Source organism: Gallus gallus, chromosome 4 (assembly GCF_016699485.2).
Source record: "Gallus gallus isolate bGalGal1 chromosome 4, bGalGal1.mat.broiler.GRCg7b, whole genome shotgun sequence".
Classification (NCBI taxonomy): Eukaryota; Metazoa; Chordata; class Aves; order Galliformes; family Phasianidae; genus Gallus; species Gallus gallus.
In genome coordinates, this window is record NC_052535.1 from 45,429,482 (window position 1) to 45,444,963 (window position 15,482).

Here is a 15,482-nt window from a genome sequence, read left to right on the forward strand (position 1 = left end):
GTTTTAAGGGAACTGGTATTTGTGGCTGTAAGCTGCAAATTTCTTGTTTTGTAGAGAGAGCTGACTTTGTTGATCTTGTTTTTGCAAAGACATGTTTTGCAAGCAGGTGTTCCACTTGGGCTCTGTATCATGCATTGACTGTGTGGGTACAGTGTGCAAGTGGAAAAAACCCTGAAGACCCTGGGGAGAATAAAAGCAGGAGAGAAGCTGCAGTAGGAGAGAGAGGAAAAGTGCACCTTAAAGCAGGGGATACCCTATTGGCACTACCTATCAAATCCACTGCCAGCACGGTCCTTCTCTCTCCTGAAAGGTTTGCTGTCTCTCAAGGGTCGGTAAGTAATACTGCACTTGCTCAGGGAGTTTCCGCTTCCTGCTCACAGGGATTATCTAAAATGGATGCCTGTGTGTGTGTGTGTGTGTATGTTGAGTGGGACCCATAGCCATCTGTGTTGCTCTGAAGGCATGTTTTGCTTGCCTCTGCTCCTCAGACATCCCGTCTCTCAGATCCAAATGTACCCTGAAACACCATGATAGAAAGTTACAAATATCCTAAAATATTGAGCTATCATTCCCCTGAGCCATCCCAAACAAAAGAGATGAGATGGCTGATGTTGTTGCAATGAAGAAAGGAAACACGTCCCAGCCTCTCCTGTTTCCACAATAAAAGCAGTTTCAATCATTTTGATCAAGTACGCCACGGTGACTCAGCATCTGACAGAGACTAAAAGAACATTTTCCATCTAAAAGGTCCACGTGTGAAAGATGCCCAAACACTTAAGATAGAAGCACTCACACAACCCAGCAGGTATGGTCAGAGCAGCTGCTGCTGTACTAAGGCGTAGTACAAAGCAGAACCCACTTTTTAAAGCAGTATCGATGAACAGCATTTGTAAAAGAAATTAAACAAAAAATGACAACAATGTACAGACTCAATATTCCAACATATATAATATTAAAAGGCAATTCAGAAAGCAACTGTTACTAAATAGGCCTGCCTAGTCAGTGCTGAGGTTATACAAAAGCAAAAAGACAATGGAACACCAAGAGAAACCGAGTGCTTGTCAGATGAAGCAACTACATGGACAGCTGCTGGCTTATTTTAAAGCAATTATATGTTATAGTTCCATTATTAAGTGAGCACACTTCAAAATAATACTTACTGATATCAATACTTTCTAAAACTTTTAGAAAAGTATAATCAAATTACAAATGATTTCAGTATTTCCAAGCAGAACATAAGCTCTGACCTTTATCAAATACAGCAATAAGACAGAGTGCAGCCCGTCCCATCTTGAATAAATATAGGATCTGAGTTTAGACTCCTGGCTGGTATAGTTACCTGTATACCACAGTGTATGATGAGACTTTTATTGACTGCAGTATGTAATTCTGATATGCTTTTATGTCCAACGTGCAGTTTACTAATGTTACACAGAAGCCCATGAAAAATTTGTTCGTAGATTTACAGTAATTTCTCCGATAGAGACTGAGCATTCCAAGACACACTGCTGTCACATGGTTTACCTTGCCCTCTGAGAATGAGCTTGACTTGATGTGGAGATATCATCAGCACCTGGCAAAGCACCACTGGCATCATCTCTCTTGAATCCTTCATTTCTTCTCACTGGCAAACCAAAAGACAAGTTAGCATAGGACTGGGCAACAAAGCATAAGGAGCAATCCCATCTAAAATTAAGGATTTAGCAGAAATTAACTAATTTTCATCAAAGACAACTTAGAAGGAATCAGGTTTCTATGTTCCTGATATTAGGCACGCAACCTTATGCAGTCATTTCAATTCTCAGAGATCTTACTGCTTCCTCCAATGAAAGTAACAATACCACAAGCTCTTTGAGGAAGAATACTAAGGCAAGCCTAATTAAGTAAAAAAAAAAAAAACCACATAAGTAAGCCTCATCCAATCAAAACCACAAAACTGCATGCAAATGCACAGACACCTTTCCAGCATGAAATGTTTCTTTTTCAGTCACGAAATGTAAAGTGGCAGAGACACCATCAAAAACTGCTCTGGAGCAGAATCAGAGCAGCTAGGTAAAGCACAGTGCTGCAGTTCACAAGCAGGAAATTAGGAAACCAGCATATTGCTGAGCTCCTGTGTTTAATTTCTCTCTCTGAAATCTGACACTTTTCTGTGATTTATGAAACAGTGGTCATTCTTTTCTCTTTTTGGAACAGACTTAGTTGCTTTCCTGTTCACAAGTCACCTCTTTTGCTGATAAGTCCTCTGCAGCAGCACTGAGATGTGAGCACTTAGGGTCTGATTTTGCAAAGCATTTTGCTTTCATCTCTGTACCCACAATGAACAAAGGCAGCAGGAGAGTTCTTGGTCATGCAGACTTTGAAATTGTTCTTTACATTACAGCTGTTTTGCTGAGCCCAGCAGTGCAGGTAGCCAAAAGTATCTCTCTCACACCTGTTTAGACTCATATACATTTGGCTCTGGGCAGACATTCTCAAACAGCCTGGTCTGAATGGCAAGACATAGAAGGGAAGTGAGTTACAGGAGCTGTGCTTCGAGACCAAGATTGTTACTTGCTGCTTGCTTCCACTTCCCAAGCTCTGGCTCAGCATTTAGGAGGAAAGCTGAGAGTGGTGTGTACAGAGAGGCTGGGTTGAGCAGTGCATACAGGATGCACACAGTGCAGCTGTACTCATTTCCTGACTATTGTTTTCTTCTTACATTTTGATAAAATGGTTCATCTCCACAACTTACAATGACTTTGCCAAGCTGGTTATTGGTTTCATCCTCTATGCTTCTCCTCACATCTTTTCACCATTTTAGCACTTCTCCAAAGAACACTTCAAGTATTTCTTTTCCATGCTGTGCTTCCATGGTGGGAAGGAAACCTTCCTGCCATTTGTCAATGAAAAGCACTTCACACCATCTCCTGCTTTACCAAGCCACTGATTTTGTACAACATACATATAGTAGACATTTTTGCATTACATCAAAATTTTTGGCGTATAAATTACCAACTATTTGATCCTCACAGAGAAGCCTTCTGAAATCCAAATAATTAAAGCATACATGTTCCATATAAAGCTTTTGCAATTTACTACAATTGTACAACAGCAACAGCTTGATTGCTTTTGTGCCTGGGAAGGCTGCATGCCATTTAGATCAAGTCCTCCAGGGAAGTTAACCATTTCCACCTTTTCCTGACAAGTTCCCTTTCAGAGTGTGAAATGTCAAACTCATTTCTGCACAGACTGCCAATTGTGCTGAATTGTACATAATTATGTAATTACATGAGATCATCTTACAACTTCAGACTAGTGGTAATTATGAAGCCTCCTACTACAGATATAGATTTCCCTCATTTTTTTTCTTTTATTTTTCTTCAAACAATTTTCTTCACTTTCTTTTATTCTGTTATTTTTTAAGCAGAAATCTTACCTTGCCTGAAATCTGCTTCTGAAGAAATAATGGATGGACTTTCACTCGAAGTACTGTAAACATCGCTGTGGTATGATTTGTACCTTCTCAGAGGCTCTGAAAGTTGAAATCAGGGTATCAGAATAGTAAGAGAACAACGGTGCTAGTGTAGAATCAAACACAGGGCAAGGAAATGTGTTTTGTGCTCAGTATTTTAAATGCCTCTCTGTGCTTCGGGAACATGGAAGCCAAGGACACACTAAGTGAATCCATAGGGCTGCGTCCACAGGCCAGGGTTCTGGGCCAGCAACCTCTCTCCTGGCTGCTTGGAAAGATCCACTCCTCATAACTCCCTCTCAGAATCACTCCTGAAGAGAAACAACCAAAAGGCAGAACAAAACCAACCTCTACCACCCAACCCCAAAGTGATCTCCATGTCTGTGCACACCTCTCATGTGTGGAACCACGGCCCAGCCCCTGGTTCCTTCTCTATGAAAAAGGAAAAACCCTCACAGCAAGAAAGTAGGAACTGGAAAATTATAATTCATTCACGTTTGACACCCACAGAAAAAATCTTAACCAATTAATGAGTCTCTCCAGGACGTCTATAGAACCAGAACAAACACTGCATTTGAAGAGAAATCAGAACAACACAGCCTCAACTGCTCCCATCAGTGGATTCTTCAATGTACTGAAGCAAAGGAGACAGTGGAAAGGATCCATCCATGGTATTTGCAACAACCTCCCAAGACATTCTCGCATGCAGGTCAATGAGCAACCACATAGAGTGTTTCTAAGCAGGAAACAAATAAAAAAGCCTCCGTCGTTCACCACTTCAGGACATCACTTCAGTTGTCCAGAAGGCCTTTGGCCCACACACAGGTAACATTCTAACAGCTGTAGATACAAATGCAAAACATGGCAGGAAAGAATGGAAAGGTTGGAACACAAAATGCTGAGCAACGGGGCAGGCAGGAGCAGCAGACTTGAAGTTACTGCAGAGGACAGCTGAAAGACGTGTTATTAACCCAGCGATACATCTTCTGAGAGAGAATTACTAATAATGAGGTTATCATACAGAAATAAGGAAAGCACCTGTTCTGTTTTACCCAGGGTGGTTGAGAACACAAGCAGAAAACAGAGCTCTTTTCTAACACAAGTTCAGTTAGTTTTGCTTCCCCCTTCTAGAATGGAGCAGCAAAACCAAACCACGTGAAACTAACAAAGAACCCACAAATAATGGTGAAAATGAACAACTTTACTTCTTCTAGGGATGACATGAAGCAGTTGAGAAAAAAAAAAAAAAAAGGAAAAAAAAAGAAATGAGGGAAATGGGCAAAAACCTCCAGTATCAAAAATGTTCTTATGGAAAAGCAGTTATCTGCTGTTTGGAAAGGGAGAAATTGAGCTCAACTGGCAAGCTAAGATACCTTGTACTAGGGTACTAGGAGCAGCTTTTTCTTCAGCAGGGCAAGCACCCTACCTTGCAAGCCCAGCATTAAAATCCCTTTCCCTTTCACAACTGCTACTTCAGCACCCTGGATTTTAATGCAAAGAAATTCACCATCAACCTAGCCATTATTTGACTAAATAGGGAAACAAAGACCAAATTTGGTAGGGAGCCTTTTGCTGTGTATTGTTACAATGCTCCCACCCCTTCAAATGAAGCATCCACCCTACCACAACATGGCAGCTACAGTGCAGAAACGCTTAAACGAAAACAGATCTCCTCTTTCCCAGCAGTTTTACTGACTGCTGATTTTGCAAGTCTGCTGGCTGGCTTTGAAGCAAGAGGAAAGGAAGGGCACAATAAAGTGCAACATGAGATTTTGAGCAGATCTTTTTTCCACCCAGTCAGCAGCTGGGCTTCCTGAAAGACACACAAACTGTGCCTCCAGCCCACTCCTTTGAGACATGGCGTTCTGCACAAAATCCATGTAAAACTTTAAATCAGGAGCCCAGAGCTGAACTCCCAAGCCAAGGAGTGTGCGGAGTCCTGACCTGATTGCTGTGGGGCATCCTCTCATTGGCAGCAGCTCCCAGCTCTCAGCTGTTGGTGTGATACATGCACACATCCTGACCACGTGAGATCTTTGCCAGAGGCACAGACAGGATATGCAGGGCAGACCTGAAAGCACTAGATTCAATACTGAGGTTACTACATCTACTGTGCTAGGAAAAAATCACCGAATAACTCATGCTGCCTTCTTTCTTCAGCACATTCTCTTCAATTCTAACACATGACAGTGAGATTTAACTTCAGAGAAGACACGTGGATCATGGCCAAACCAAACTCCTTCTAAATAAGGGCTGGCTTCCACAGGTCATGAGTCCTGACTCTGGGATCGAGGTAAAGTTCAGCTCTTCATGCAATAGTTACAAAAACAAGGGTGAGCTTCCAGCCCATTTGGTGGGACGGTGGAAGATGAAATCCACAATAGCTAATGAAGGCAATAAAGAACTTCTCTCCACAGTCCACAGCTTTCCCCGGGATTTTTTTTAACAACCCTGTTGTTTTATATTTGGTGACTAAGGAGAGAGCGTAGGATCGATTATGTCCTAGAAACATCAAGCACACTGTAGCAAAACTTATTCTACCAGTAGTATTTTCCTATACATTACACAGTTAGATGATAGTCTCTTACCAGAACACCCTAGGTCATTTCATACCTTAGTGGAAAGAAAAAACAATGAAACAAACACAAGAACTCCCTCTGAATCTCAGTGTGTTCTAAGAATCCATGACTACAACATCCATATAAAACCTCTGGTACAACCGAAACTAACACCAGCTACCACCCAATGCAGGACGAGCAAAGAACCCAGGCCGTGCTGCTCAGTGCTGCAGTGGTACTTTTTCCACCTCCCTATGGAAGGCAGCAGAGCACAACCCCACAGGCACCTCTTGTAGCACAAAATAACAAAAGGCAGTATTTGTGCAGGGCAAGGCATGCGAGCCCAGACACGTCATTACAGAAAGCCTTCTCCCAGCCAACTGCAACAGAAATCAGAACCGCACTCAACTTGGAATGCCATTATCCCAAGCACATGACTCACATTAGATACACTGGTTTTCAAATACATGCTATTGCAAAATTATGACTGGTTGTACAGAGAAGGAAAAGGACTGAGATGATGGCAGAGTTAAAGGAGAAGTTTTGTGAAAGGGTGTTTGTCTGGTCTGTGGGTTTTAGTAGTATGCGTCTTTGTTAGCAGAGAGTTTCATTATAATATCATTTAAAACACATTAACAGTCCTTTGAGGAGGGCCTGGGATGTTCTTCCCTCACAAAGGTTTAGTAAATAGGGTGGAGTCATGTTCACCCTTCTTTTTCCTCTTTCCATCTAATCAAGCCTCAACGACCTTACGCAGGGCAGAACAGCACAGGTGTAGTGGGAAGAGCATGGAGACCCAGTCTGGATTCCTAGTGAAGATCCATCCAGACTAACAGCCATGGGAAGAAATCTGTCCCTCCAGGGGAGCAGCCTCAACCCTTGTTGACCAACACACACATCTCCAAGGGCTGGAAGGGTGAAGGGCTGCAAGAACCTGGAGCCTCCCACCATTCATTTCTGAATCTTGATCACACCATCCAGGAAGAGGCATGCACACACACAGACACACACACACAAACACTGGCTGAAAGTATGACAAACACAGTCTGCTTTGGTTTTTGTTTGTTTTCAAATGTTTTGTTAGACTGAGATAATCCCAAACCTGTTCCCAGACAGCGCGAGCTGCTGCAGATGTGACAGCAGATAGCACCTGCCACTCTGCAGGGCAGTGATGGGATTACAAGGTCTGTTTTATACCTCATGATAAACCATGTAGTTCAGAACAAAACAGTGCTAGCAGATGCCAGAGCACTTGTATTTTAGATTGTCATACAAATTTTCTTCCATGAAAACCCAGCTTCCTTAGGCTCAGTATAATTCATAATTGAAGTTTTCCTTAGGTAAAAGCAGTTCATTATCCCACCCTTCAGCTTCACAACCATGATTTGTGAACACTGTTCTAGCTGAACTCAGTCCACACCGGACATACCAACCACATGACAAACTCACTGCACCACCACTGCACTTAAATCATCCTACAGCACGGTGATGGTAAGATATGTGTCAGCTGAGCCTCCGTTTGCTTCCACATGCACACTGTGTACATTGCTGTGGGTGACTTGCATTTCCCCTGCTTCGCCTACAGAATAATTGAATAAATACAATCCAACTGAAAGAAGCGTGCATTTCACTGGATTCACAGAGTTTGTAGGGAAGCTGTTCCTCTTCTGTGCTAAATCCCATCTCTCACTTCACCAGCAGCTCCCGGATTCCAGTCTGTCATCTGCATGCACTGTCTGCTTTCCTGCACACATCTTTCCTCATTCACAAATGCAGCTTCAAACTATGGGAGTCTTTAAAATCTGGAACATGTGGAGTACCCCCAGACATCCACCCATCCTCCCAACCCAAACGCAACAGCCATGACATGGAAGCTTTATAAATGGGGTCCGGATGAGTCTGCACAGGAATTAACACTTGGTGAGATAAATACAGCTGGGAGGCAAAGGCTGATCTCTGGAGGCACAGAACACTACTGTCTGCTCTTGTTGACTCCATGGAGAAAACAACAGTAAGTGAAGGAAAAATGAAGACCTCATCATCCAGCCTTTCAGTAGGAGAAATCAAAGTTAAAAAGAGAGAGGGATAAAACCAAGCTGAGGCTCTGGAACTCACATGGCTCCAACTGCAAAACCTTTTAACAAAGTCTTGGAAATATTCCCAAACTACCCCCACACCCTCACCCCTGTAGTCACATTCCAAAGCTTCATCAAGATCCAGTTTTTGGTATCCTCCCCTATTCCTCCTCTTGTCTGCTATTTGCTGCACAGCCAACCCTGCAGCACTGCTCTCAAACCAGCCCATGTGCCCCTGCACCAGGACATGGCAATCCTTGCTCTCTGTTCCGTCATGTAAAAGGCAGAACATATTTTCTCTCTGAGCAGAAATGTTGCCAAGGGTGCCAAGCAGAAACTGCCAGGGTTTAAGAGAGCAACAGAATCAGCTCATTTGGTACCAATAATTGCTTGGTTTTAACTACGCTCACCACAACTCTGTTACAAAAATAGGAATGAACAATCACAGCTGAGACACAGCACTTATTCTTCCATTTCTTGGCATGATTAAAGCACATTTTGGAGTCTGCCCTGAGCGTTCAGAATTGGCCGCCGTATCCTTAAACTAAACAGCAGTCCTCTGCTCTTCCCCCTCCCTCCCTCTGGCACCTGAGCAAAGTCCCAAACTTTCCTTAGCATACAGCAGATAAACACAATGCAAAAGAAGAACACAAAGACAGCAGTTGGTCAGCACCCGAGGAGTCCCAGCTGCAGATTACAGTGCAGTATGGATGTTCAGTAGCTCACTACAAACAATCCCACTACAGCACAGCTGTAATTAAAGCTCTGTCATTCTTTCCACTATAAACACCACTTTTCGTGAGTTTATAATTTGGGTTGTAAAATCTCCTCTGAGTGCAAGCTTGGTGTACCGAGGCCTGAGCATGAGAACATTCTCTTTTTCAAAGACAGCCAGCTCCTCAAGACCTTGTGAATAACAAAACAGCTTGCCAGCTCAACTCAAAATAAGTTAAGGGAGAATTAAGCTACGTGTCACTTAAATTCCTGTGTAGATTGAAGAGGGAGCTTATATCTGGCCAAGCTTTGCCTGCTAAGTCCAATGCCATTTCACAGTTCAGAAACTGAAAAACAAGTTACAGCTGCAGGCAGGCCTTACTCACACCTAATGTGCAACCTTGACCTGAGTTCAGCTGGACTGCAAACAGCCCCACTACATCACCAAACAGGGATGTAACCTCTGCACTGCTGAGCCCAGCCCCAGCCTGGCTCCCATGGCTCCTTGCCTGTTCCACAATTCCATGCTGGAGCAGAACCCTCGCTGCTGACAACCAATCCGTTGGAACACCTGTTCTCCTGCTCCTTCTTCCTTCTTTCCAACGTCTACCATCTGAGGTGGTGCTGTATTAGCCTTTCAACCCAAGCCATTCTGTGATTCTATGATTCTATGATTCTAACTCCTATGTGAAAAAACATTCCCTATTCATTGTCCTAAAACACCTCTTCGAATTGGCTCTAATTAAAATATCACATTCACAGTCGGATATTGGCTCCCAACTTCTAAGTAGTGAAAAATGGAAAACCTAAAATAAAGCAGCAGAACACGGAACTCTAACTACAAAACAAGAGTGAAAGGTACCTTCTTTCTCTATCAAGAGCAGGAAACAATACTGCAGCCCAGGTATCTGTTGAGAAAGTAAGACTTTTTTCTAGCAAGCAATGACTGTGAATTCCTAAGGATGGGCAATGACTCAGTGCAACTGCTTCCATCTGCCCTATACAGATTTGTCACTCAGCTCGCCTGACTGCAGAGCCCCAGTTCCTGGTTTGCTCACCCATTCCTCGGATGAACTGCACAGTTTCACACATCTGACCCATCTGGGATGGCAAGGCACAGGAGGCACATTACATTCTCTGCCATCTACCAATCTGTTTGACTGAGAGTGAGAAAGCCTTACTCATCATGGGGTTTGGCCGAGCTTTTGGTTTTGCTGTTGTGCAACATCAACCTGAAGAAAGCTGAACTCCTGACCAACAAAGCTAGTTATCTTTCCTAATGCAGGGAGTGGCCTCCTCTTGCACTCTGCGAGGTGCCTATCTCTAAACATCTGAGGTGACTCACACATTTGATAGGGTCCCTTTCAATTCCACACTCTTGAACCAAAAACACAAACATCCCCTTTGCCTCATCAGACATCTCAGCAGATAATTACAGATGCTGAAGTCCTATTATGAACAAACAATGGTTATCTCTACAGCACTATTTCCATCTACATTCATTCCTTCACTTGATAATGTAACCCTCATTGAAAGATGTTAACATGAGGACAAAAAATCTCCATGTGTCCTTTCTGCACAATCGTTACAGCAATCACAGCAGGTTTTTAAACTGCCTATGCCTTGTCAGTGCTGCTCCTTCTCTCTGAAGCACAAGACTCATGTGCATAGGAGAGAAAGAATTAACTTCCCATGCAACCTGCAATATAGGCTTCTCCTGGAATGGCCCCGGGAGTGATTCTGACAACTTCAACTCCGATAAAAGGCTTCATCATTTCTGCTTAATAGTGATGTTCCTGAGGAGGTCCTTACAACTCAGAGCAGAACAATGAGACAGAAATTATATCACATTGTTGTTATTTCTGTCATAAGACAGCCAGGTGAGTTTTCAATTGTGTGGACTTTGTACACATTAGAATAAAACACTCAACTAGCTCTGTACACACAGCTCTTCCAGCTTATACCTTAAATAAATGAGTTATACCTTCTGGCCCATCATGAACAGGTTCTGACTTGGCTCTCAGTTCCAGTTCAGCTGAACTATACTTATAACCCCTGAAAATCAAATCACACATTCAAAACAAACAAAATACACAGTATCTCATTATATGGCTCCACATAAAGATGTTTGCAGAAGTTTCCACAAAAGTTTTTTTTCTCTCCCCATGTTCTCTAAATTAACCAGGGGAACTTGTTGATAATTATTCTCACTGAGGTAAAGATCTTAACATAAGCCCAAAAGAAATTACATATTTATAGGCTCCACTAGATCATCCAGAATTATACAGAGCAAAACCTGAGATTTCCAGGTGACGCACTTCTTTTTCTCTGGGTTATAAATCCATTCCTAATAGCTGGAGAGGAATATTTTCCTTGAAGGGAAACTACTGTTGCCAATATTGTTATTTTTTCCTAATTTCACTTGATACTAGCTGGCTTAAAGAGAACAACTATCTTTACTAAGAAAGTAATCTGCACGAGCACTTTCATTTTTGTTGGCAACAAATGTTCTAATACTTTGATTTCACTTAAAAATAGAAGGCCAGGGTATTGGCCTGAGTGTACCCTGAGTGTACTACAGGGTACACTCAGTAGTTTCAAGAGCCACTATGAGAGAACTCAAATTTATCATAAAGAGAAATCTCTGTTTAGTGACTGGAATAATTCAGAACATCCAAAAGCTTCACTAACCTTCTACACTCATGGCTTCCCTCAGGAGCTGCAACTTCTTCTGTCTCTCCCTTATCCTGTCAAAGGCACTCGATATTGCTGCAGAAGTTGATGTCTCAGGCACGTGGCACGTTTGGTCCACTTTCTGAGGTCCAAAGATATCCAGTGCTATGCTCCCATCAGAGTATCTAGCCTCTTTGTTTCTGGTCATAGTAGAAGTCCGTACCGCGAAGGTCTCACACTGATGACTGTGCCTGTGAGAGTCTGAAGCATGGTCCCTTTCAGTTGCTCTGTTGGTCGTGCAAAGCAAGTCTGTGGAGGAAGCCCATACCTTCCGCTTGGGAGCTGCATCTGTATGGAGGTGACCTTTGTTTTCAAACTCATTGGTTTTACATCTGTAAGGATAGAAAGAATCTTCCTGTCCTGAGTTGTAATCTGAAGAAATGCCCTGGAAAAATTCCTCTTCGCCTTGTGTTCCTCTCATGGCCAGAAATCCCATCGACTTGCTAAGCCCTTTGTTAAGCATTGTCTGTTGAGAGAAATTAGTCTTGTGTTCGTCACGTGCATCAACCACTGAGGCTTTTCCTGGAATAAGGAGACATTTCATATAAGTCATGTTATACTTAGTACACAGGAGTGCAACACACATTATTGTGCTTGAAAACACACATCAAGCATGCATTTGGCATTGACTTCGTCATGTGAAACACTGAGATAGCTGCTTAAAGACTGGCTCCGTCAAAGACAAAACTCCAACTACCTCAGCTCTGAGAAACATTCCATCTTATTTCTGAAGAGCTCAAGGAAAACTATTGCCCCTCCTAATTCAGCAACAATATTAAAAAGTACTACTAAATACGCATTGGAATTTGATTTCTCATTAGTTCTATTTAAGTCTGGACTAGCACCAGAAGTACTGTGTAATGATTAAACTGAAATCAGTGACTCCTTTCACCCCTCACACCCAAAAACACAACCTGCAATTTTTAATCACCTCCCAACAAGTCCAGGTTTGTTCCACGGATGTACAGATGCCTAATAGTAGTATCAGTAGTAAGGAAGAATGACTGTGCAGTTTGATATTTTAAAAATCCCCACTTTTCCTGTAACTTCTCTTGTAATGACTGGTTTTGATGACAAGTCTCTCAACACGCTGAATGCTCCAGAACAAAAAAACTGACAAAGCTTCCAAGGCCAAGATGATTCTATGAGCCTGCATACTTCCTGTCATAATGAACGCTGCCTCTCCTCCTTCTCCCTTACCACAAAATAGCTCTCAGAATAGAAGAAATTGCCTGAGCTGGAATGTTAGCAGAGAAATATGGGTTCCAGGAAGAATATCATATCACAGTCACTGAAAAGTTTTGATACTTATGTTCATCTCAGATGTAAAATTTTGTAAATGTACACGCCTGATTTTACGAAACTAATTACAAGCATCAGTAAGTACAATGACATTACTTAATATTCACAGATGAACTGAAAGCTCACACTAAGACTTTCTGATCTCAAAATAAAATAATAATAACCGTTTAGAGAGTTAATTCACAGAAAAAAAGATCAGTGTCAGAGACTGCCCAACTGCTACTTCCTGTAGGGAGAACTAACATACTTCAGTACTTATGCATTATTAAAATTGTAGAAATCTGAAGTCCATTTTAGTAGTCTACTCTATTGCAGTAGTCTACTCATAGCTACCACTGATCAAATACATTGCACAAATTACTACGAAGTCCAATGTTTTCAACCTGCAGAGCACTCACTGCCTGACTATGGAATCCAAGCTTTACCGTGGTTCTCCCACCAAGAAAAGCCAACAGGGCCATATTCTATTCAGGACCACCTATGTACTGTCCACCCACTCAACTGGAGATGTACAGCATATGGTGCCTTTACTAGAACTAGCCCTTTTCCCACTGTGTTATTACCACATACATCTTCTAACAAAAAGCTGCCTTGAAGCCCTCCTCAAAACAGAAACCAGCCTTGAGCTCAGAGTACATGAACGTGCTGTGCCCTCCATCCTCACAGCTGCCTTTCCTGTGCTACTGTCTGCTCAGAGAAATCAATGGCCAGACCTAACACAGTGGGCTTGTGCTGATCTTCCTAAAATCTGTCATCCTTCTGCACCCAATTCCGCAGAATACAGGATGGCATTGGTAGCTGCACTCAGAAATGCTTTAAAAGCCTGTGGTTTTGTACATTTGGACTCTGATACTCTACTTGAATGGGGGGCTCCTTGCTTTCACTTTCTGTTTCTGTGATAGTAAGCTGAAGGCAGGCAGGTGCTTAAAGAAAATCAAACCGAAATGCTCCTTGACTCTTATCCACACATAAACATCTGATAGTAAAACATTAAGGTTCTGATTGTCCAAAAGGTGCCTTGTAAATAATTACAGTTTCTACATATTCCAGACAATAAAAACAATAAAAGAATAAAACAAAAACGTTTGCCAGTGAGAATGAATTTATCTTCCAAAACAATGGGACACATCACTTCATATTTTACAAAGACAGTCTTGACACTAAACTCAATGCAAAATATTTATCTTTATGGTAAGGTAAATCTCGTGTCACGTCATTATCTTATACTACTCTCAGACCAAACGCCTCCCTCTCCCAAGACTGGTGAATTACATGTCATATTCAAGTGCACAGTAATGCTTTCCTGCAAACAGCCAGTCACAGTGAGGTTCCCACCATCTAACCAGTGCAGGGTGATAATACCCATTTTGCAAATGCATACTTCACGTTCATGCTCTTCTACATCAAGAACATACATTTCTAAATGTACATCATGAACAGACATTCCTAAAAGGATTCTAACTCCGGAATTAGAAATGGGAACAAAAAGAAAATCAAAAAGCAAAACACTTCATGATCTCAGAGTCTCACCAAAAAAGCAAATCAAAAGGAACAACAAGATCAGACCTGCGACGCATAGGCAAGAAGCAGCAGTGGATGAGCAGAGTCAGCAGTGAACAAATATAACAGGGAAGGAGCACTCTCTACATTCCACTCCACTGCAGTTCCATGGCTGTGCAGCACTCAGCCTGAGTTCAGCAGGAACTGTTTTTGCCCATGCAGTGGCTCAGAAGCTGCAAACTTTCTGCTCCTTGCGTTACTCACCCAACAAGGAATTCCTCATGAGGAAAAGTGAAGGCCACGAGCACTATCTCAACAGCAGTGGCTGGGAAATCACTCACTGCTGCAGCTTCCTCACTGATTCAGCTAATTGTGTGATGAGAAAAGGTATGAGCTGTCCCATCAGGAGACACTGGAGGAGACACTCCACTTCCACACCACCCTTCTACACCGCAGCCTGGTGATGCCTACAGGTCATTCTTGACCTCACTTCCACACTGACCTACGTTCCCAGTGTGAGGTTATAAGCACATCACCAAAAGAAATCTATGGTACGTATTTGCCTTTGAGACTGTAAAATTTATGTGGTTGTCCTTCTTCGTTCCTTCCTTCCCCTTCTCATTCCCACTTTTGCTATTCACCAGTCTTGGCACTTCTTCCCACCTATGCAAGACCCATCCTTCTCAACATAATCTGATCTCACTGACCTCCCCTCACATGGCTTCACAGCGTTGCCATGAGCTGTGTGAGAATCATGTTTAGAGAGAGGGGAAGAAAAGACTAAGGGACAAAGGGTACAAAGTCCAAAGTTGGACATCCTCAGAAGGTGAACCCAAACAAAACAGCAATATGGTATTTTCATGCCCATACTTTGCAGCAGCCAAGCACCCCTGTCGCTCTTTGCAGCAGAAAGCAGGGGTCAATACAACAATCAGGGTACAAAGCTTCCCAGTGAAGAAGAAACTCAACTGTAGGAACCAGAGAACAAAGTGGATTATCAAGCTTGAAACAATCAGCAATCATGCCAAGCTAATTCTTCCTTTTAGAATAACCCTGTTCTCACTCCTCCTAAACTCTACAAGCAGTACCATCAACTTCCCAAGTCACAAAACCAACCGCCGAGGAACTTTTGCTGTTTCCTCTGGA

General features: G+C 42.5%; 1 protein-coding gene across 8 annotated transcripts in view; it reads right to left on the reverse strand.

Moving 5' to 3' along the window:
* PTPN13 (protein tyrosine phosphatase, non-receptor type 13) overlaps positions 1 to 15,482 on the reverse strand; it is a 105,838-nt gene that overhangs the window by 43,766 nt on the left and 46,590 nt on the right. For all 8 annotated transcript variants that reach the window (XM_040700220.2, XM_040700215.2, XM_040700218.2 and 5 more), the window contains exons 7-9: positions 11,493 to 12,056; positions 3,419 to 3,514; positions 1,525 to 1,624 (exon numbers count right to left, since the gene is read on the reverse strand). In XM_040700220.2, the coding sequence (XP_040556154.1) occupies positions 1,525 to 1,624; positions 3,419 to 3,514; positions 11,493 to 12,056 (760 nt within the window). The remainder of the gene's footprint in view (positions 1 to 1,524; positions 1,625 to 3,418; positions 3,515 to 11,492; positions 12,057 to 15,482) is intronic.